The 22,684-nt window shown below is 41.1% G+C and overlaps 1 protein-coding gene across 2 annotated transcripts in view; it reads left to right on the top strand.

The window, feature by feature from the left end:
* Positions 1–22,684, top strand: part of TBCB (tubulin folding cofactor B) — a 781,868-nt gene that overhangs the window by 416,276 nt on the left and 342,908 nt on the right. For both annotated transcript variants that reach the window (XM_044078357.1, XM_044078427.1), the window contains exon 4: positions 11,677–11,868. In XM_044078357.1, the coding sequence (XP_043934292.1) occupies positions 11,677–11,868 (192 nt within the window). The remainder of the gene's footprint in view (positions 1–11,676; positions 11,869–22,684) is intronic.

The following is a 22,684-nucleotide window of genomic DNA, read 5'->3' as shown; positions in this document are numbered from 1 at the left end:
AACCATTATTACAGGTGACTTCAACTTAGAATGGAATACTTGCACTGGTGATAACCCCTCTACCTTCATAACTCTACATGGTTTCTCCCAAACACTCCATTTTCCCATTCGAATAAATAAACATAGCAAAAGGGACTGTGTCTTAGACTCGTCACTTATCAACAATACCACCCCCAACTGTCTCTCCGTATGCCTTCCAAATAATTTAAGTAACCATAGACCTACCTACTTAATCCGTCATCAGCTCAACTCGCCCAGAACCATAGTTTACAAAGTGGTACGAAATACCAAAAACTTCTCCAACAAAGCATTCGTAGACATGCTCAATAAATGCAACTGGACACCACTCCATCTCCAACTTAACCAGGCTGTAACATACTTCAATGACACATTTCTAGCTATTCTAAATAACTTAGCACCAACTTGTACATGTTTAGTTAAAAATAAGGCATTGCCATGAATATCAAAAGAAACCATTAAACTTCAAAAACTAAGAGATAAAACCTGGCATCAGTGCCAAAAAAACAAAAGACAATAAAACTCTGCTAGCATACCAGCAGTTCCGCAATAAAAAAAAATACTCAAACTAGACAAAAAAACATACTATACAACTATGCAAAACAAATATGAAAACAATCCGAAAAAGTTATGGCAAGCAATTTAATTCACTCCTCCTCCCAGGTAAAGCTACATCCCCAGAACCAACAACCAAATTGTGAGTATTGCCTCACAAATCAACACCTACTTTATAAACACTATCCTGTCTTTAGTTACAGGGAACAATTCCACCCCTTTGTCTCTTCCACCTAATGTGGAAACTAACAAATTTTTTGACCTCAAACCTATCCCAACTAACACCATAAGAATAATGCTGAAAAAACTGAAACTTGTTCCTTAGCAGCTGACAAACTCCCCAATGAGTACCTCAAACTGTCAGCTGATGCCATAGCTCTGCCTATCTCCATTCTGGCAAGTAGGTCTATAGCAGAATAGTATGTCCCAAAATTATGGAAAATTTCCTATAGCACCCCTCTACATAAGGGAGGAAAATCAACAGAATTAAACAATTACAAGCCCATAGCCACCCTTTTCACCGTGTGTCAGAATTCTGGAAAAATGTATCCACACTCAGTTACTAAAATACCTGTTATCTCAAAACCTTACATCTCCCTCCCAACATGGTTTCAGACCAAAACATAGCACCAAAACAGCCCTAATTAATTTCTCTAACGCCATCAACCAACTGAGAAATGCAAACTAGCAAGTACCATCAATCTTAGACATATCAAAAGCGTTCGAGACAGTCTCCCATCAGAAACTCCTTAGTACTCTTACCTCACTAAACCTATCAGACTTCCCTCTCCTGGTTTCTAAGCTATCTTTCTGACAGACAACAAGCAGTATGATGGAAATCCAAGCTCTCATCACTTTTGCCTGCCTTAGTTGGAGTCCCCCAAGGGTCCATACTAAGACTCCTTGTTTTCACCATCTTCTCTAATGATCTCACTTCATCCACAACACACGCTAAAGTAGTTCAATATGCAGCCGATTCAGCTTTAATCTGCTCAGCAGATACCTTACCAGACCTAGTAGCCCAAGCTTTTAATGATATAGAAACATATCTAAGTAAATCACAACTAATCCTAAACCCTAAAAAGACACAGTTAATGCTGTTTACCAGTAGCAGATATCACAGACCACCCCTCCTTTAACTATTCTCTCAGCAAACAGTCATCCAACCAGTTGAGCATACAAAACTCCTTGGAGTGACAATTGACAACAAACTTAGATTTCACCAGCACATAGCCAGCACAATTAAGAAAATTCACATCAAACTTGACTTAATGTACAGAAGCAAGCCATTCCTCACTGACAATACCAGACTAGCCATATCCAGAACCTTCCTTCTCTCTACACTCCTGTATGCTTTCCTCCTCTTTACCAACTTTAAAAAATCAGACTTCACCGAATTGGAAACTTACTACAACAAAATAGTCCATTTTACAGCCAACCTTCACCACCAAACCCACCATTGTATTGCTTTAACCTTCTTCGTCTCTACCAACTTAAATTCACACACAATATCATCTTCCATCCTGACAGTTGCTCATCCCTCAAGGAACTTGTTTCCTACTCATGCCCACGAAGTCTAAGATCTACAGACATAAACTTTCTCACAGTAAACAAAGGGTAACACTCACGGTAAAGCCCTATTCTCAAATTAAATAGTAAAATTGTGGAACTCTCTACCCCACACCCTCCAAAACACACCTCAATCTACCAGTTTTAAACTACTATATGAACATCTATCCAAGAACTGGCATTGCTGCTGTGCAGACCTGACTGACAAGACATCTGTAACTCTCTCAACATACTGTCCACTCCTTATCTCATTTTCTCCCTCTTCTCAGTGTTTATTACTACTCAAAAATAAATATATAAAGTAAATCTCATTTGGTCATAAGTATTTAACATGTACACACTACTAACTTTATTTTTTCTCACAGTGATCTTCACTGAAATGCTTGTGTTTTTCTTTTTGAATCTATATCTACTAGAAAACTGTATTAAATACTACTATACAGACTTGCTGGAAGATGTGTATTCTGCATCTTACTGCATGTATACTATTGTACTATCTAATTATTGTATATTGCTTGTATTTCTGTGGAGCTTTTCTCCTCGGGTCTCTGCTGAAAATGGACTTCTGGCCCAGTCAGACTTTCCCAGTGTAAACAAATGTAAATAAATAAAATCAAGCAATAAAGGATTGAGAGAATCCTATGGAAAAGGGGGACAAATATAAACAGCAAAGACAGTGACACGGTAGTCATTAACATGGAATGTTAATGAGTTGGTGGATATAGAGAAAGTGAAAAAGTGATATTCTATGACAGTCCAGTGCTCAAGTAGTAATGCTGCAAGAAACATACCTAAGTGGGAAAGAACATAAACAAGTAATAAAAAGAGGAAAATGCCCTGGAACAATTAGTATACCCACTAGGGGAATTATATCTTGGATATTGTCTTTTCTAATATGGGAGCATCTTGCACCATCCCTTGTGTATCTTCATCACTTGTTGGGTCTGATTTAATTTATTTATTTAATTTAATGTATTTATTTAACATTTGTTTACTGGGAAAGTCCAGTTTGGAATGAGCCAATTTTCAGAGGAGGCCCGGGGAGAAATGTTCCAGACGCATGCCTTTGTAACACACGAGGAAACTGAAGTACCCAGAGGAAACCCACACAAATGCAGTGAGGACATACAGACTCTGCACAGAAGGAACCCCAGCTGAGAGTCGATCCAGAGAAGCCCTTGCTGTGAGGCGACAACAATAACCATTACTGCACTGTGCTGTCCTGATCACAGCGCAGTCTCCTTTGAAATAAAACTGAAAGTAGACAGCCCTTCCATTCAAGGTACCTTTCTTTAAGACAAACTACTACTCCTAAGTGATACATTGGCAAGTTTCAAATCCCCACCAAGCTCAGTTAACTCCACAGAATACTCAGAAATGTATACCACCTCACTTTTCCAGCATGTAAAAAACTGTAGATGTGCAGCTTTACTTCGTAGGAACAAGTGCAGGGCAAACCCCAGAAACAAGCCCATATAGTGGAATCCATAATATTAATAGGCTTTATAATGAAAGGAAAAGAATTTTGACCAAAAGTAAGAAGACTAATTCATAGAATGTTAGGAGCTTAATATAGTCTACCAAAACCAAGTTTGAGGCTAAAAGAGCTACCCAAGCCGAAGGCATTCACAAGGCATTTTTTAGTTGTGTTCATAATCTCAAAGCACATCTGAGTAATGCACTGAGCTGATTGTGAGTGATGTTACTAACACAGAGGCTGAAGATGTAGTGAACCTACTAGCCGATAAATTTAGACTCTAACTTTACCCATCTGTCCCTCAAGATGTACCTAAAACTGGTTCGTCTCCAGGTATCACACAAGAGCAAGTCTTAAAAGCACTATCAAAAGCTAAAAATACTGTATCAGTGAGTCCTGACAATATCCATGGATGCAGCTTAAATAGCATGAAGCAAGATTTAGCCACATCCCTAACACTGTTCAATTTCTGCCTCCATACAGCTTTTGTACCAAGCAAATGGAGGCTGCTACAGTCCTTCCCCGGCATAATGGAGGGCCTTCCATAGACCCAGGCAATTACAGACCCATAAGTATGACCAGCCTCGTATGCAAAGCCATGGGAAAACTTATCATAGAATTAAGGGAACCACCAAACACTGGACTTGCCTCCATTTGGATTCATTAAGGGCAAGTCTGAACCTAGTGGATTATTATTATTATTTTTTTTATTATTTTTTTTGAAAAGGTCGTCAAAGCAATGGGTGAAGACCTGGCCAAAGATTTTGTTATAATTCCCGACTCTGGCATCGTAGAAAAGCAAAATTAACTGGGAGTAAACCCTTCAGTCACCCACTGGATTGCCACCTGGCTCACAGATAATCAAAATAGGGGAAATTCTGTCCCCAAAGAGACAAGTCATCAGTGTAGTACCATAGGTTTCTATGCTGGGACCTCTCCTGTTTGGCATCTACTTTTCAGACGTAAATGCCAATACCAAAGGGCTTTGGCTGACTAAGTTTGCAAATGATTGCAAGCTAGGAGCAGTCATTGAATCCCCCAATGACTTAGCCGTCCTGCAGAAAGGTTTGTCCCAAATAAATAACTGGTGCCAAAATTGTGGACTGAAACTAAATGTCAAAAAATGCATTATTGTATTCTTTAGGAAATCGTCTACCCCAGGAACTACCACATTGACAGTACTCTCCTAAGAGTTGAACCAGTTGTTTGGGATTTGGGAACTTATGTGGACAGTTACTTAACTTTTGACGAACATGTGTCTGTAGTTGTATGGTGGTCCTATATTGCACAGCTTGTAAACAAAAGGATTGTCTTTAGATCTAGGGATGTCATTTTCCCCCTTTTACTTAGCTCTTATTAAGCCAGTCATTGAATATAATGTCCCCTTTGACATTTGTCTGTCCTGACAAATGCAAAAACTGGAATGCCCACGGATATACCATAATAAAAGATTAGAAGGCATACGCAACATGTCCCTACATGGACTGACCTCAAAGTTTTGTCTCTATTCTCTGTATCCTACAGACTGCTAAAAGGTGACCTGTGTTAGTAATACAAGGAATCCTCTGACCAGTACTGATGGATTTACTGCACATCAGCAAGTCAAATGGCATCAGAAATACTCTGTCTAGGGATCCATACCTTTTTTGCAACATTAACAGAATGGTTTGGAGGGACAGATGCATCTCACAGTGGATACGGCTGCTGTGAAACAGACTCCCCCTCCACATAAAACAAAGTTCATCCCTGTCCATATTCAAGCACAACTTAGATCTGTGGATGGGAAAAAGAAAATTTACCCCAGGACTGCCCCCATATACAATTAATAGATAGAGGCAGCTCCTAAATGCTTTATCCCATACACGAGTCCCCTCAAATTATCTATGATATGATCCCAGTTAGTCTCTTTAGGTGTAATATATATAATTATTGACCATGGGATGGGTAAGGCTGATCTGTAACCAAATGGGATAGGTTATTTTGAGCACAAAAGGGGAAATTGTCTAGGTTTGAAAAGGCCCACAAGGGCACTAGCCTAGTACTTACCTATGAGCCTATATTACTCGGATGCTATAGAAGGTAGAAGGAGAGGAGTAATGTTATTGAAATGGGGGGCAGGGCACACAGTTGTGCATAGAGGACTGCAAGTTAGATTAGAAAGGGAGATGTATAATGATGAGGGGATTGCCAGGGTAGAAGAGTAACAATATAGAATATTTATATACCCCCTAAAACGACAGGGAAATAAAGAACATATTAGCGGAATTTAGAGCTGACTCAAGGAGTTGGATTAATAACAAGAGATTAAAATGTAATTAAATCTTACTTGGATGTGAGTGGGGGACCTAGGAAGGTAAAGCTGCCAGCAGAAGAGAAGTTATTGAGAAACTTTGAGATTGTATGGATAGAGTGAAACAGGTGAAATACAGGGGATGGACAGAAAATTTTTCATACAGATCAGTTCAATTTAGAGTGATAGCCAAACTGGACAGGTGGTAGATTACTAAAGGGCATGAAGGACTAGTAATGGGGTTAGACACACATTCCTTGATAATATCCGATCACGCAGGTGTTATACTGGTATTAAGAAGACTTGGTAAAGACCAGGTAGTGAGGCACTGAAAACTAACATTGGGATGGATAATGATGCAGGAAAAAGAAAGCAATAGCTAGTTATATGATGGCTTTAAATCAGGAAGACAGGCGAGAAGATGTATTGCAAAGTTGGGATACTTAGAAAAAGGCGGTGAGAGGAAGGAAAAGAATTGAGAAAAAAAAAAAGACATTGGGAGAGAATAAATGTGAAAAAAACCTGAGGGACCTGCACTGAAGTATGGGGAGATAAATGAAGTAGAAGACGGAGAAAGGAAAAGACTAGACTATGAATGGATGGTAAATCTCAAACAAACTGTTATTAATAGGCAGGCAGTAGTTAGTATGCAGGGGGATGTGTCTTCCTCACAACAGCTGAGATGGTTGGCATGTGGACTGAGGCAATAAAAAATATAAATAAGTATATTTAAAATGAGACCCGAGAACAGAATTGATAAATGGAGAGAGACCAAATAGATGAAATATTTACAAGTTATTACAAATCACAATATAAAGGACAGTGGGTGGTAGACTGGGACAGTTGAGTAGACTACCTGCTGGAGCAATTAGAATTGCAACTTGAAGGAGAGGAAGGTAGGGAACCTCCAAAACCTATTACTTTACAAGAAATTGAGGAGCAAATGATAAGGGCAAAATTAGGGAAGATGCCAGGCATAGAATGTTTACCAATAGAAATATGGAGAGAGAGGGAAAAAAGAGATATGTCAGAAATGGTGGGGTTATTTAACAGTATACTACCAACTGAGTATTTTCAGTAATCTTGGACTGTGGCTATTATGTCAGTAATAGTAAAAGATGGTAAAGACACCTGTAACCCTACATCATATAGACCAGTATAATATTGGAACATGATTATAAGGTACTCTTGACGATAGCAGGAAGATTAGCCAGGATCCTGCCATAGATAATACACCCCCAAACCAGTTCATGTTCATCAAGAGGTGGCAAATGTTTGACAATATCATGAAGACCGGTATAATACAGAAGTTGTAGAGAGGAAAGGGGGGGCCTGTTGATGGAAAGGCCAGATGCACAGAAGGTATTTGATAACTTGCAATGGACCTTTTTTGTGAAGTGTTGGAAAAGATTGGATTCGTGGATGAAAGTGTTTGTCATGTTAAACGTTAAGTAAATGACTGTGGACTTGAAGCTTGCTTTCTTTGGGGCCATAGCTGTTTGGTGTATTTTTTCATTAAAATAGTACAGGGACTGTACAAAAACCAACAGTGAGAGTAAAGGTAAAGGCAGGGCTCTCAAAAGAGCTCAGAATTGAAAGAGGAACTAGACAGGAATGCCCCACCTCACCACTGCTGTTTGCCTTGTACTTATAGTTGCCTAATTTTCAGTGCCAGGGTCTCTGAGTCTGGAGCCAGAAGGGACGGATTGAATATCTGTATGTAGACGAGGTGATTCTATACCCTGCACACCCTAAGGAGTTGTTTGGAATACTAAGAAACTTTGAAAAGATAGGATGTAAAATAAATTAACAAAAATCTATAAACAGTAACAGTTAACTGTGTCCTCTCTCAAAATATTTGATGACAATATTCCTATTTATGATGGCAGGAAAAATTAAGGTATCTAGGAGTGTGGATAGCCAGCAAAATTGGCTGAAAAGTCTCCCAAGAAAACCTAGAGACAAATAAGAGAAATGTTGAAATTTTGCCATTGGAGATATCGATCAGTGGGTACAGGCTGTCAGTGTTAATAGTCCCACAGATACTATATACAGCTCAATTCTTTCAGTATGATCCAGGCAAGAAATCTGGGGAGCATATAGGGAAAGAAATAATAGGGTGTGTTTGGGTCCAGTGGCAGAAAATGGTGCTGCCAGTAGAAGATGAGGGACTAACATTGCCAAATTTGTATGAGTATTAGAAGGCAGCACAATTTAGGAGCATAGTACTATTGCAGACCAAACTGAAAAGATTTAGTGTTAGAACAGGAGAGGGAGGATATCTAGATGTCCTGACTCTGTGGAATGAGAAAAAGGTAGTTAGGAGAAGGGACTAAAAAACAGGTGTTAAGAGCTTGACAAAATTATGATGTATAATGTGCATAGGGAATTGAAATTTGCACTACTTCTAATAGAGCTGTCAAAGCACCCTTGGGGATGAAACTTGAGTGATGCAAGGATAATCGTAAGGGAGGAAGAAAGTTTTCATCTTGGAAGATGTGTAAGAGGTAAAAAGAAGGAGCTGGGAAGAAAAGAGAAAGTACCAACAAATGCCCAGCAGAACATACAGGAATATGTGAACTATAAAGCAAACATGAAAGTGAAGAGAAAAAAAAACATTTAAATAGGCCAGAGATGATTAATAATACTTAGAGGTGAGAACAAAAGGGTGAGATGAGGTTTAATAAGCAAATTGTACAGAGCCTTATTACCTGATCGGTGGGTAGGAAGATGGAGTCGGGTGCAACACTGGCAGGAACACCTTGGAGGCAACATAAATAAGGAATAATGGGCTGGCATTTGTGAGGTGCCAAAAATAGCCACAAGATCCAGATAATTTAGGATCTTTGCATGGAAATATCTCCATAAATGGTTTTACACTCCTGCCAGGGTACATAGGATGTTTCCAGAAGCAAGTGAGAAGTCTTGGAGGTGTAAAAGGGGCTGCAGAGGAGACTGGAGGCATATGTTTTGGGTATGTGAGAGGTTAGGGACATACACGGAAGAATAAATGAGGCTTGTACACTAGTTTTTATGGGGAAAATGACAGTTAAATGAAACATTTTTGTTGAACTGGAAAAAGATAACAGAAGGAAAGGGGCATACATGGGCTTTGGCAGCCAAAGTGGTACTAATAGCAGCAAAAAAAAGTGCAACAAGAAAGTGGCAAAAGGAAGCAGCAACCATAGAGGAGCTTTGGGCAATAATGACAGAGAGAAAAGCGAGAGAGAGAGAACATATTTAAGATGTAGACCTAATAAAAATCAATGAAGGAAGTGTAAGCAGTGGGAAAGGATAAAAGGGATGGCTTGAGAAGAGTTTTGAATATAACGGGAATACTCTTCTTGTCCCTTTTTGTCACTTAAGTCAGGAAAGCTAAATAAATGTAAATATAAATAGTTTTGTTTATAATGTGAAATGTTAAAAGGAGATATAGCCTGTAGGACTTACTAAATATAAGATTGCGATCTAACACTTTTTTTTTTTTTTTTTTTTTTTTTTTTAACTGAGCTAACCTGTATCTTATAAACTTTATTTATGGATGTTTTAAGAAGAAACTTGTACAGAGATGAAAAAGGCACCATGCATGTGGAATACCTAGGTTAAAGTATTTATTCGCAGTACAGAGGCGTATAAAAAACAACTATGGATCGTAAACAAGTAGGACAATGCCTCATTTCTGCATTTTGTTTTGCACATATGTAAAGTATTATTTGTAAGCTGACTAAGCTGTCTGCATAAGCACAACTTGCCTCTATGAATTGTAGTGAAACTATGCTTAGATGTAGACTGCCATATTCCCACTATGTATAACCACAATGACTATAACACCACCCTTAATTTGTTTTCATTGTAGCTGTGATTATGAGCAATTGTTAACAGGGAAATAGGTAAAAGAATTGTGTAGCTGTAAACAAATGTGAATGACCAAATCACCACTGAACAACTGTAAATAAAATATGTTTTATATATATATATATATATATATATATATATATACATACATACATACATACACACACACTGTGGTTTAGTAACATATTAGACTCATTCCATTTAAAAGTATTACCATGTAAGCAGCCCTTATTCATTGTTCAGACATCTAAACACAAACTACATTTTATGAAACTACTGCAGTGGTGGTAGGTAATGTGCTGATCATTAAAGTGTTGACATTCAGCATTGGTTATAAAACAAGATACTGTGTAAGCTTCAACTTCAACAAAGAAAATATGAAAGGATTATGTAGCTGGTGAAAAATGAGCATTAAATAGAGACATTAACAGCATTTGCAGTCATTCAAGTTTGTGTTCATTTAAGAACTATGAAGCTTGTCTCTGAAGCACAAGGATAACATCATGGTTACTGTCTTCACAAAAGGGTTATGTTGCACAAGCAGTAGATTACATAATGATCTTTTGGAATCTGAAGTGGAAATAAAAGAGAGAAAAATAAATGCTAGTGGTGTAATTGAGAGTATTTTGATGATAATATCGGCATCTGCAGGCCTTCTGCAAACAGCAGAAATCAAGACCAAATCAAAACTGCAGGCTAATGGTTTTGCACTTTAAATATTGTCTGTTGAATTGCATCTGCACCAGTCAGAAAGGGCATGCTACAGTTAAACTGAAATGAGCTAAAGATGTGCACTGACTTTTCACCCCTAGCAAGCCATGGCCTATACTGGTTATCTGGAAGCAGCTGAAATAGGAGTGCCTGTGGTAACACTGATTGTTACGCTTCCAAATAAAGGAAAAATATGCTGCTGAGTGCTATAGTCTGTTCCATGGTATGGAGGGAGAGCTCTGACTGTGACCCACACAACTTGGGTTTGACAAGCAAGCTTCCCACTTGATGAGCTGACAGGAGTGGATTAAAGGCAGAGGTATTTTATTGGCTTAATATCCTGTGGAGAAGGAGCCATAAACAGGAATGGCAGAAATGGTGGAGATATCAGGATATGTATCCCATGCTTGCAAAGTACTAGAGACAGACACTAATTGACATTCTTAGCCGTAACAGCCTTAAGTCAGTGCACGTCAGGTGATGGTGTGGGGCAGGGTATATAAAAGTAATAATACTACTACTTGTAATAATAATAATAATAACAACAATAAATCAGTATGGGCAAGAGTCATATTTTTGGAAATGGGAAGGTTTTAAATTTGGTCCGTGATGGAGTCAGGAGTCATTTTCAGTACCCGTGTTCGAGAAGGGTAGCACCAACGGCAGTCCATGGTATGATTCTTGGAGACCAAAAAAAGTGAAAAAGTAATTAAAAAGTTGCTAAGAGCCAGTATTTCCATCTTTGCATAGCTGAGCTCAAGAATGCCTTTGACAGTGCTTAATCTGATGGGGCAAAAGGGGAAATTAGTTGCACATAGTACTCAATATGCATTTTTGTACAGATGAACTTTATTTAATACGTAGGGTTTTAACCTGACAACTGCCACAAGACAAGCTGTATTGTTAATGAAGATGTATCCTTCACCAGATTTTAACGCAAAATGTGTTGTAACTTAAGGGGGAAAATCTTTTTACTGTTAATGAAACTCCTTTTCTCTGCAACACTTCATCCTGATTAAGTACATAATATCCAAAGCTGTTTCACTAATTACTGAATCATTTAATGCTTTAAAAGTAGATATGACATATAAAGCATCATGCTTGATGAACATTGAAAATGAGATGTCTTAAATTGTAAAAATAAGCTTTGCTTATGTATTAATTGGTAACATGAGTGTATGTGTGACTTTCCTTCTTCTAGACTCTGTTCGTGCTTTCCTGAAACGGAACAAGCTAGGGAAATTTGATGAGGACAAGGAAGCAAAAAAAGATGCAGAGGAGGACCAAAAGGAAGCATCAGAAAGGGCTCTTGCGGAAGCCATTACAGTAGGAGCACGTTGTGAGGTTGCTCTTCCAGGGCAGCCAAAAAAACGGGGCACTGTAATGTATGTTGGTAAGTTGCATATTTAACCAAGTGTGCTAAAGATGTTTATTTATTTAGTTGGTTAACATTTCTTTGTCAGTGATCAGAGAACATTGGGATAAACAGAGTAGTAACTTTGAGGAAAGTTGTACATGTGCATATTTAGGAGTAGAAATGATGATGGATAGCTTGAGTTTTGCCTGGTATTGTAGGTACCATAGTAAATTCATGTCATCCTTTAGTGATTCCCATATTCTTAATTTTAGAAGCAATGGACAACTTCAGGAATGAAAGATGGTTAAAAAGTTGTAGACAAGCTTGAGTGATTTTGTGTGATAGCTTAGATCTTTTTCTGAAGGCGTGTTTATCGCCACATCACATAATTAGAATCCTCACCATTGGGTAATATTGTCATGCTTAGTGATTCTATCTCAAGGGTCGCCCTGCCATTCCTTCATTCTCATTCACTTTTGGGTGGAAACATGTGTGCCAGGATTAATCATCTTTTTTTTTTCTGCAGTGTGATACAGTTAAATAATTTTCACTCATTTTTTGTCACTGAAAAAAGATAGTTTCTAGCTTAACACAAAATAAGATGTTCTACGTGTTTTACTGTTGCAGTCATCACATTTGGGTTATCTGCCTGCAGGTAGCCCTCAGCCGGCCTGAATACCAGAGTCTTGGATTCCTGCGTTGGATGCTGTCTCTTCTTCCATGACGTCAGGTCGTCAGGGGTATAAAACATGCAACCGACACCATTGCATCAGTCTTTCTTGCTGTGTGGTGCCCGAAGTAGAAGCAGTTCGCAAGTGCCGGTCAGCCGAGTCTTCAAAAAGGTAAGTATCCCGTTGGGGATCTTTTTTCTTGCTCCAACCGATGTCAGCAAAAGTTAACAATTGTCTTACCTGTGGAAAGCAAATACCTCATAAAGATTTCCATTCCTGCTGCATTCCTTGCTTAGGCCCAGACCATGATGTCACTCGTTGTCGGTTTTGTGCCTTGTTCAACCCCTGAACTATTTGTCGTCGGGCTATCTTTGCAGAAAATTATTTTGGTACTTTGTATCCATACTCTGAAATGGCTTCGTTAAGCCATCCGACTACTGATCTTCCGAAAAAACATAAGGCTAACAGACTGCATAGGTCCAAAACTGCCGATGGCGCTTCCATTAAGCTAGTCGCCAGTCCGCCGGTACTCAGGCGCTTTTGCAGCCCCTGATACCCGCTACTTCAGATTCACAGGCCTCTACTGAGACCCATTTGGAGTCCGGTATGCCGCAAGATGCTTCTTCGACTATGGAACCTGCGGATGTCTCTACCTTGGATAGGTTCGGAGCCGCTGTACAGGCACCACCGGCTTCGGAGGGTGTATTCAGGCCTACAGACTTGCATCTTAAACTGATGCTATCTTCTTCATCCAGTCCTAAAACTTGCACCATGCCTAAAAAAACCAAAGTCCAAACCGTATGCTCAGGTCCATATACCTAAAAAAAACCAAATGCTTAGAATGGCCGAAGACCTTATTACCTTAATTAGGAGAAGCCAGCATTCCCCCACTAAGAGACCCAGAACTGATTTTCCTTCTGATTTTTCTGATCAGGAATCTGATATTTCTGTTCCTTCTGATTACCAGGATTTGCCATTGTTTACCTGTGAGGATTCTGATGCAGAGGATTCCATTCCCTCTGCTTCCCCTCCAGATAGGGTTACAACCTGTCCCACTTTGCGAGGGACAGTCCCTCTTTGGGTGGTTGTGTCCTGACCAAAAATATTAAAAATGTCAAATGTCCTGAGATTGTAGGACATAATTATATCCCATATGTAATGTAATAGTTGCATAAAGTAGTTATTTCTGCATCTAAAATAGCTGCATGTTACAAGAAATAGGATAAGCAACTAAACTGCTACAATAATAAGCTTATATTTAGGCAAAAAAGGAAAGTTCTATCCTTTGTACTGACCGTGGGTTTGTAAAATCTGATGTGTGTCCGGAAAATGCCCCACTATGGCCATTTGAAAAGGTGGCAACCCTACCTCTAGAAGAGTTTTCTTTTGGTGAAACCTTGCACACTCTTAGGGAGCATTTCCACTGGGAAAGCCAGGATTACTCTGACTCCAAAAAGAGGCTTAGGGAATTCTTACTCCTTCCTCAACACAGGCCTTTAGCGATCCCTCCTGTTCTGGACATTGTAGATGATGCTTTCTTGGAATCTAGCCTTTCCCCAGACACCTTACCTCCAGCTCCCAGAAAGCCTGACAGGTATTACAGAGTGCCTGACTCTCACAAGTTCCTCTTCAAGAATCCTTCTGCGGATCCAGAGACCATTTCCCAAGGACCAAAAGGCATTAAGGCCACTGCTGCCAAAAATCCTACCCCTTCTGATAGAGATTCTAGAGCCTTGAACAGATGGGGTAAGAAGGTATACACTTCTGCTACTTTGGCCATTAGGGCTTTAAATTGCCAGTTTCATATTTTAAAGTACCAGCAGCATATTATGGGACTGCTTAAGCAGAAAATGATGTTGATTCTTGACTGTGCTGAACACAAATAATTATAGGATTTAATGCAGTCTGCAGAACAAGTTGGTAAACATACTTTGCAATGTGGTTTTGACTCTCTAGAAGCATCTTACAGGGCTGCTGTCATTGGGTCTATACATAGAAGGCATGCTTGGCTTAAGGAGCAAAACTTGCCAGATCATGTTAAAGCTGAATTACTGGATGCTCCCTTAAACCAAGACCACCAATTTGGCAACAAAGCAAAAGTCCTCAAAAGGATGGAGGAAAAAAGCTAGACTTTTCCTGGTACCCAGAAAAGACAGCTCCTGACATCCTATCCTGGACCTCTCTACTCTAAACACCTGTCTTAGAATCCCAAAATTCAAAATGCTAACACTTCAACAGCTGTTTCCTATGTTAGGCAAAGATGCCTGGTTGGCAACCTTAGACTTAAAGGAAGCTTACCTGCACATTCCAGTAAGGGAATCTTGCAGGAAATACCTACGCTTCAGGGCAGACTCCAGGCACTATCAGTTCTCTTGCACTTCCATTTGACTTATCTACTGCTCCCAGGGTATTCACAAAGTGTCTAGTTCCAGCCATTGCATTTTGCAGGCAGAGAAATATTCAAATATACCCATACTTGGACGATTGTCTTATTCGGGCAGAAAACCAGGACTTGCTATTAAAACATCTGGCATTCGTAAAGAATCTTCTAACCTCACTGGGGTACACCATAAACAAAAAGAAATCTCAACCAGTACCCTGCCAACAGTTTGTATTCCTGGGAGCAAGCTTGAACACAACTTCCCAGATGGCTTTTTTCACTCCAGAGAAACAAGTTTATTTGACAAACTACTTCAAACTACTGGCCACAAAGACCCAGCTATCTGCAAGGAAAATTTTGCAAGCCCTGAGGTTCATGGCCTCTTGCATTCTACTAATTCCATATGCAAGACTGCATATGAGGAAACTACAGTGGTATCTAAAAAGCCTATGGTGTCAATATTCTCAGGCCCTTATCATTCCTTGTATAAAGACAGAGTTCCTTTGGTGGGCAGAGGCCTGCTGCCACAACAAGGGGCTCCCTTTCACTCTACCCCCTGCCGCCCAGACCCTAACAACAGATGCATCAGACTATGCATGAGGGGGCTCACTTAAGCTTAAGGCATTACGTGGATAATGGTTGAGCTATTGATATATGGAAATTGCGCAAAACACATAATAGTCATTTGCTAGTCATTTTTAATGTTGCTTATATATTTTTAGATTTATTTTTGATATGACATATATTTTAATACAATATATGTATATTCATATAAAAAAGTTTGGAAGGAAGGTATCTGTGTTAATAATCTATATATTGGACTATTATTTTATATAGTAGTGCATCAACATGTTTTTTAGATTGTCATTTTAGGTTTTAGTAGCAGTAAATTATCAATTTGTGAAATAATTAAACAATTAGGGATGCTAACTGAACATATATAAGGTTTGGAAATGATGTTTGCAAGTTGTCTGAAGAAGTGGGGGTATTGACCTCTACGAAAGCGCTCACAATAAAAGTTCGTTATTTTAGCTGCTTGTGGCTTGGGAGTCTTCTGTTTCTGCATACGCCTTTTACATTTTGGCACAGTGTTTTTCATTTGGTTGGGTTTATAAAGACAGAGTTCCTTTGGTGGGCAGAGGCCTGCTACCACAACAAGGGGCTCCCTTTCACTCTACCCCCTGCCGCCCAGACCCTAACAGACGCATCAGATTATGCATGGGAGGGCTCACTTGGCAGGGTAGTGCATTCAGGGCAAATGGAACCAGAGATGGATGCACCTGCATATCAACCAAAAAGAAATGTTAGCTGTACAGAGTTCGCTGACAGCCTTCAAAGACCGCATTCTTCCAGGGCAACTATTGGTAAAGACAGACAACACCACAGTTATGTGGTACATAAACAAGCATGGGGGAGCTCACTTGTACCCTCTCTGCAGACTAGCCATGGCTCTGTGGAACACAGCCTTGAGCTACCCAGTGCACCTACAAGCTCAATTCCTGCCAGGCAAGCTAAATTCACTGGCAGGCGACCTAAGCAGAAATCTCATGGACCCACATGAATGGAAACTGGAACCAAAAATATTCAACCACTTGAGAAACAAATGGGGGACTCCAGAGGTAGACCTGTTTGCCTCCCCTCAGAGCTACCAATTGAACAAATTCTGCACAAGGACTTCCCACAGTCAAGCTTGGAAAGTGGATGCCCTGTCCTTTACCTGGGAAAGCCTCTCAGTGTATGCCTTTCCCCCTCTGCCTCTCCTCTCGAAGGTTCTGCAAAATGTCAAACAGGACAAGCCAAGGACAATACTGATTGCACCAGACTGGCCACGCCAGCAGTGGTAGCCCCTCTTGCGCAGTATGACACTGCTGGAACCATGGCACCTGCCTCAGACCCCTTCCCTGCTGTCCCAGCAGGCAGGCCAGATTCTCAACTTCAAACCCTGAACCTTGCAGCCTGTTTAATTCCTTGAGCTCTCCAATAGCATTTCTCAGTAAGCAGGTGCTAGATGTCATTCTGGAGGCAAGGAGGCCTAGTACTAGAAAACCCTATGCTGAAAAGTGGAAAAGATACTGTTCCTGGTGCCAGACTCAGGGGATGGGCACAGTGGTGCCTAGCTTGCCTCATATTCTTCAGTACTTAACAGAAATGCTCCACAAGGGCCTATCCTTCTCAATTAAAATTCATGCCTCTGCCATTTCAGCACATTATAATACTGAGCCACCCCCTCTTCTCATCCCCTGCTAAAACAATTCCTTAGAGGGGCCAAAAATTTAAGACCCCCCCCCCCCCCAGGAGAGCCCCTACTCCAGCCTGGGACCTTAACTTTGTATAGGAAAAGCTCACTCTACCTCCTTTTGAGCCAGCTGCAACTGCAGAGTTGAAATTCCTTTCTTAGAAAACAGCCTTCCTTCTAGCCATCACTTCAGCAAGAAGAGTGTCTGAATTACAGGCCCTCATGGCAGTGGAGACCTTCATTATCTTCCATGCATACAGGGTTTCCCTCAGGACCAATCCTTCCTTTTATCCCCAAGGTGGTGTCTAGTGTGACCCTAAGTCAGTCCATTAATTTGTCTACTTTTTTCCCTAATCCACAAAACAAAGGAGAACGAATACTGCACTCTCTGGACGTGCACAGACAACTTAGATTTTATTTGGACAGGACTAAGCCTCTCAGAAAATCTGAACAGCTGCTAGTTGGCTTTGCTGCAGGGGTAGAGGGGAAGGCCATTTCAAAGCAAACCATTTCTAAATGGATAGCTCATTGCATTCATTTCTGCTACAAGCACCATGGAAAATCTACCCCACAGGGTATAAGATCACATTCCACCAGGGCTGCAGCTACCTCTACAGCCTTTCTCAGCGGAGTCCCTACCAGGGACATCCTAGAAGCTGCTACCTGGAGCTCTGTACATACATTCACCAAGCATTACCACATGCCTATTTTTTTCTAAATCCAGAGCTGGTTTTGCCACTGCAGTCTTGCAGGGCTTAATAGCTGGCCCTAATGCTCTCCAACTTCCTCCTCCCGTCCTTAGCTTTGGGAATCAACCCAAATGCGATGACTGCAACAGTGAAACATGAAGAACATAGTACACTTGTGTACATTTACCGTAAATGTAGATGTTCGAGTGTATTCACTGTTGCAGTCCTGGTTACCCTCCCTCCAGCCCCCTGACTTCTCTTGGCTCTACCTTTCCTTCTTGTTTGGTGTATCTAAGCTTTCTGGTGTATTTGCTTTTTGATGGAGGTGTACCATAACATATAATTGCTTCCCATTGTGGGGACACCTGACATCTAGGGCAAGAAAAACTGATGTAATGGAATCCAGGACTCTGGTATTCAGGCCGGCTGAGGGCTACCTGCAGGCAGATAACCCAAATGTGATGACTGCAACAGTGAATACACTCGAACATCTACATTTATGGTAAGTGTACACAACTGTACTTTTGTCTCCTTTTGTAGGGCTGTTGTACAGAAGTAATGATAAAGCATGTCACAAGTTTAGTCATGCTGCTATTGAGTACCAGCAGCTTCAAGAACTTTGTCTTGCAGCTCCAGGTCTCCTTCAGAGGCAGGCAAAGGCAGAGATATTTCCTTTCATTACTGTCCATCTAAATTTATGGAAAAAAGAAACATCTGTTTCCAAGCACTGTTGAAGAAGTTCATATTGGCAAAATGATTCTTTTTTCTCTCTCGCAACAACAAAATAAAAGGATGTTTTTTTAAACTTTCTTCTTTTTATTAATATACTCCAAATGCACTTCTATTCACAGTGTCACAGTTAGTCTTTGTATACCACTACATGTGTGTGTGTGTGTGTGTGTGTTTGTGTGTGTGTGTGTATGTATGTATGTGTATATATATATATATATATATATATATATATATATATGTATATATACATACATCTATATGTGTGTGAAATATTAATATAATTTCCTTTTACCGTTATTACCCCAAGCTTTACATTCAAATACAATAATTAACTTCCAGTTACACTCAGAAATTTCCTGCCTTATGTTTGAGATGGCACATTTCCCATAGCCATCCCTCTGCCCCATTTCATATCAACACACTTGGCACCATAAGTTCACAATTCACTGCCTATTTTTCAGTCTTCATCCATACAACCCCTAATTTTACTTAGTTAACAACAATCCCCATTGCAATATTTTTGTCTACTTCTGCCTTTGTAAAGTTCTGTACCACCCTTTACTTTGCATCATCTCCTTCTTAACCTGCTCAAGTGCCTCTTCATTCATTCCTCATTTTTTTCCTATAACTTTGTCATCTACCTTTGTGATTTCCTGCTTGTGTGGACCTTCACACCTATCGCTTCAACATTGTAGATGCTCTTTGTGTTTCACTGTTGCAGTCATCACATTTGGGTTATCCCTGCCAGGGTAGCCCTTGGCCGGCCTGAATATCCGAGACTTAGTATTTTGGTATCGGTTGCTATCACTTGAGGACTGATGTCAGGTAGTTAGTAATGTAAAGTAAAGCAGCCAACGCCATTACGTCAGTCTTTCTTGCTGAGGACCCCGAAGCAGAAGCAATTCACACGAGTGCTGGTCGACCGCTACCTAAGTTTCGTCTACCAAATTGAAGTTGAAGTCTTCTAAAGCTAAGTACCCCGTTAGGGTTCCTTTTTTCTTGCACTAACCGATGTCAGAAAAAGTTAATAATTGTCTCAACTGTGGAAGGCAAATACCACACTGAAACTTTCACTCTTACTGCGTCACTTGTTTAGACTCAGACCACGACGTCCCTCGTTGCCACTTCTGTGCTTTGTTCAATGCCAGAACTATCCATCATTGGGCCCTTATTGTAGCCGGATATTTTCACTTACAGTCCTCGAATTCCGATATGGCTTTGGTAAGCCATCCAACAGCAGATGATCTGAAAAAACGTAAAGATAAAGACAGAGACAGACCGCACAGGTCCAAACCTACCGACTATGCTTCCGTTAAGCTAGTCATCAGTTCTCTGGTCCTCAGTGAGGCACATTTACAGCCCCTGATGCCCGCTTCTGTTGATTCGCAGGCTGCTACCGAGACCCTTTCGGAGTTTGGAATGCTGCAAAACTCTTCTTTGACTAAGGATCCTGCAGTCGTCTCAACCTTGGATGGGTCTGGAGCCGCTGAGCAGGCACTGGCTTCCGAGGAAGGCCTTCACACTACCAAATCTCGACACAAACTGTTTTTTTTTCGCGACAACCATTCTTTCTAAAACTATAGAGTTTCTCAGGCCCAGGGTACGAACCACACCCAAGAAAGTGAACCACTCTTAGGCGCCTGCTACCTTGCTTCAATCTCTGCTTAAAATGGCGGAAGACCTTATCATGCTGATCAGGGGAAGTCCAGCAAAAGCAACCCCCTCAAAAAGGAAAAGATATCTGTCCCTTGTAGTTTTGTCTGAACAAGACTTCGATGAATATGTTGCATCTGAATATGAAGACATGCAACCCCTCTGCACTTATGAGGATTCTGATGCAGAGGATTCCATTCCTTCAGCCTCTCCCCCAGAGAATTTTTCCTTTGGGGAAACCCTGCGTACTTTAAGGGAGCATTTCCAGTGGGAGAATCAGGACTACCCTCAGTCTAAAAAGAGACTCCGGGAATTCCTAGATCTTCCACAACACAGACCCTTGGCCATTCCCCCAGTCCTGGATGTTCTGGAGGATGTTTTCCTCGAATCCAGCTTTACTCCTGATGCCCTTCCTCCTGCTCCCAGAAAACCTGACAGGTACTATAGTGTCCCCTGACTCACGCAAATATCTTTTTAAAAATCCTACAGCTGACCCTGAGGCCATTCCTGAAGGGCCAAAAGGGATTAAAGCTACCTCTACTAAGAATCCCACCCCCTCAGACAGAGATTCCTGAGCATTGGACAGATTGGGTAAAAAAGTATACCCCTCAGCTACTCTTGCTGTCAGGGCACTAAATTGTCAGTTCCATATGCTGAAATTTCAGCAACATACCTTGGAACCCCTTAAACAAAACATGGCTTCCTTTCCTGCTTGGGCAGAATCTAAAGATTTACAGGAGTTAATGCATTCTGCAAGTCAAATAACTAAACACACCTTTCACTGTGGTTTTGACGCCCTAGAAGCTTCTTGCAGGGCAGCAGTCACTGGATCTGTTATTAGAAGGCATGCATGGCTTAGGAACAGTCCCTGCCAGACCATGTCAAATCTAAATTGCTGTATGCCCCCTTGCACAAAGATAACTTATTTGGCACTAAGTTAGAAGAGGTCTTAGATGGAAGAAAAAGCAAAATCTATGCAAACAGTTAAGGATTTCTTGTAGATCCAGCCCCCCCCAGGTTCAGCAGCCATTGTCCCTCCAAACACTGGTCCTTTCTACTCCCAGTAAACCGGCCCAGCCTAGGCCCCATGGAAGCAGACCCCCCAGACAGCAACCTCGGGGAATTGAGAGATCTAAGCAGTGGACTACCTCCACTTCAAAACCAGGGAGTTCTAAGCCACCACCTTATGGTATGAACTCACAATGACTCACCTCCTCCACCCCCTCTGTCTGCCCACCTTCACTTAGCCCTAGGAGGAAAACTCTCCTTTCATTAAAGCACCTGGGCCACCATTACCAAGGACCACTGTGTTCTGAACATTGTGTCTGAGGGATACAAATTTTCCTTCCACACCCTTCCAACCCCAGAAGGGTTCCCAGACCTACCACCAAATCAGTGGGCAGAGGCACAAAAGCATATCCTTTCCCTGCTCTCTGAGGGCAGTAGAGCACGTTCCTGCAGAACAGATAGGCCAAGGGTTCTACTCAAGACTTTTTCTGGTGCCCAGAAAAGAGGGCAGCTGGTGCCCCATCCTTGATCTATCCATTCTAAACACCTTCCTGGTGATCCCAAAATTCAAAATAATCACCCTCCAGTAACTGCTACCCATGCTCTCCAAGGATGCTTGGCTAGCCACCCTACATCTAAAAGAGGCCTACCTCCACATTACTATCGGGGAATCATGCAGGAAATATCTCCACTTCAGGGCAGGATCTCAACACTTTCATTTCTCTGCATTTCCCTTTGGCTTATCTACTGCTCCCAGAGTTTTCACAAAATGTCTGGCTTCGGCCATTGCCTTTTGCAGACAAAGAAATATTCAGATTTACCCATGCTTAGATGACTACCTTATTCAGGCAGACAGCCAGGAAAAGCTGTTCAAGCACCTGGCCTTTGTAAAGACCCTACTAACCTTCCCAGGGTACACTATCAACGAAAAGAAATCCAAGCAGGTGCCCACCCAAATGATAATATTCCTGGAAGCAAGTCTGGAGACAGCATCCCAGATGGCATACCTTACTCCAGAGAAACAAAATTTCCTGACAGCCTACATCTCTCAACTAGCCACCGGGCCCCAGCTAACTGCAAGGAAGATCCTGCAAGCTCTGGGGTTAATGGCATCTTGCATACTAATCATTCCATATGCCAGACTGCATATGAGGAAACTTCAGTGGTACCTAAAGAGCCTTTGGTGCCAACACTCTCAAGACCTGGAAACTCTTCTACCTATAATTCCTTGCCTCAGAAAAGATTTCCTTTGGTGGGCAACAGCATGCTCCCACAACAAGGGAATACCTTTCTCCCCATCCCCCGCCACCCAGACCTTCACCACAGATACATCAGACTACACTTGGGGTGTGTACCTGGGCGGCAGGTAGATACAGGGCCATTCAAAAAGAGATGATGGCTGTGCAACACACCTTGATAGCTTTTAAGCCCCTTCTCTCTCCAGGAGGCTCTCCTGATCAAAACAGACAAGACCACTATGATG

Source organism: Protopterus annectens, chromosome 1.part0, assembly GCF_019279795.1.
Source record: "Protopterus annectens isolate FY-2018-M chromosome 1.part0, PAN1.0, whole genome shotgun sequence".
Lineage (NCBI taxonomy): Eukaryota > Metazoa > Chordata > Ceratodontiformes > Protopteridae > Protopterus > Protopterus annectens.
The sequence above is the reverse complement of the archived record's forward strand: the minus strand, read 5'-3'. Positions and strand labels throughout refer to the sequence as shown.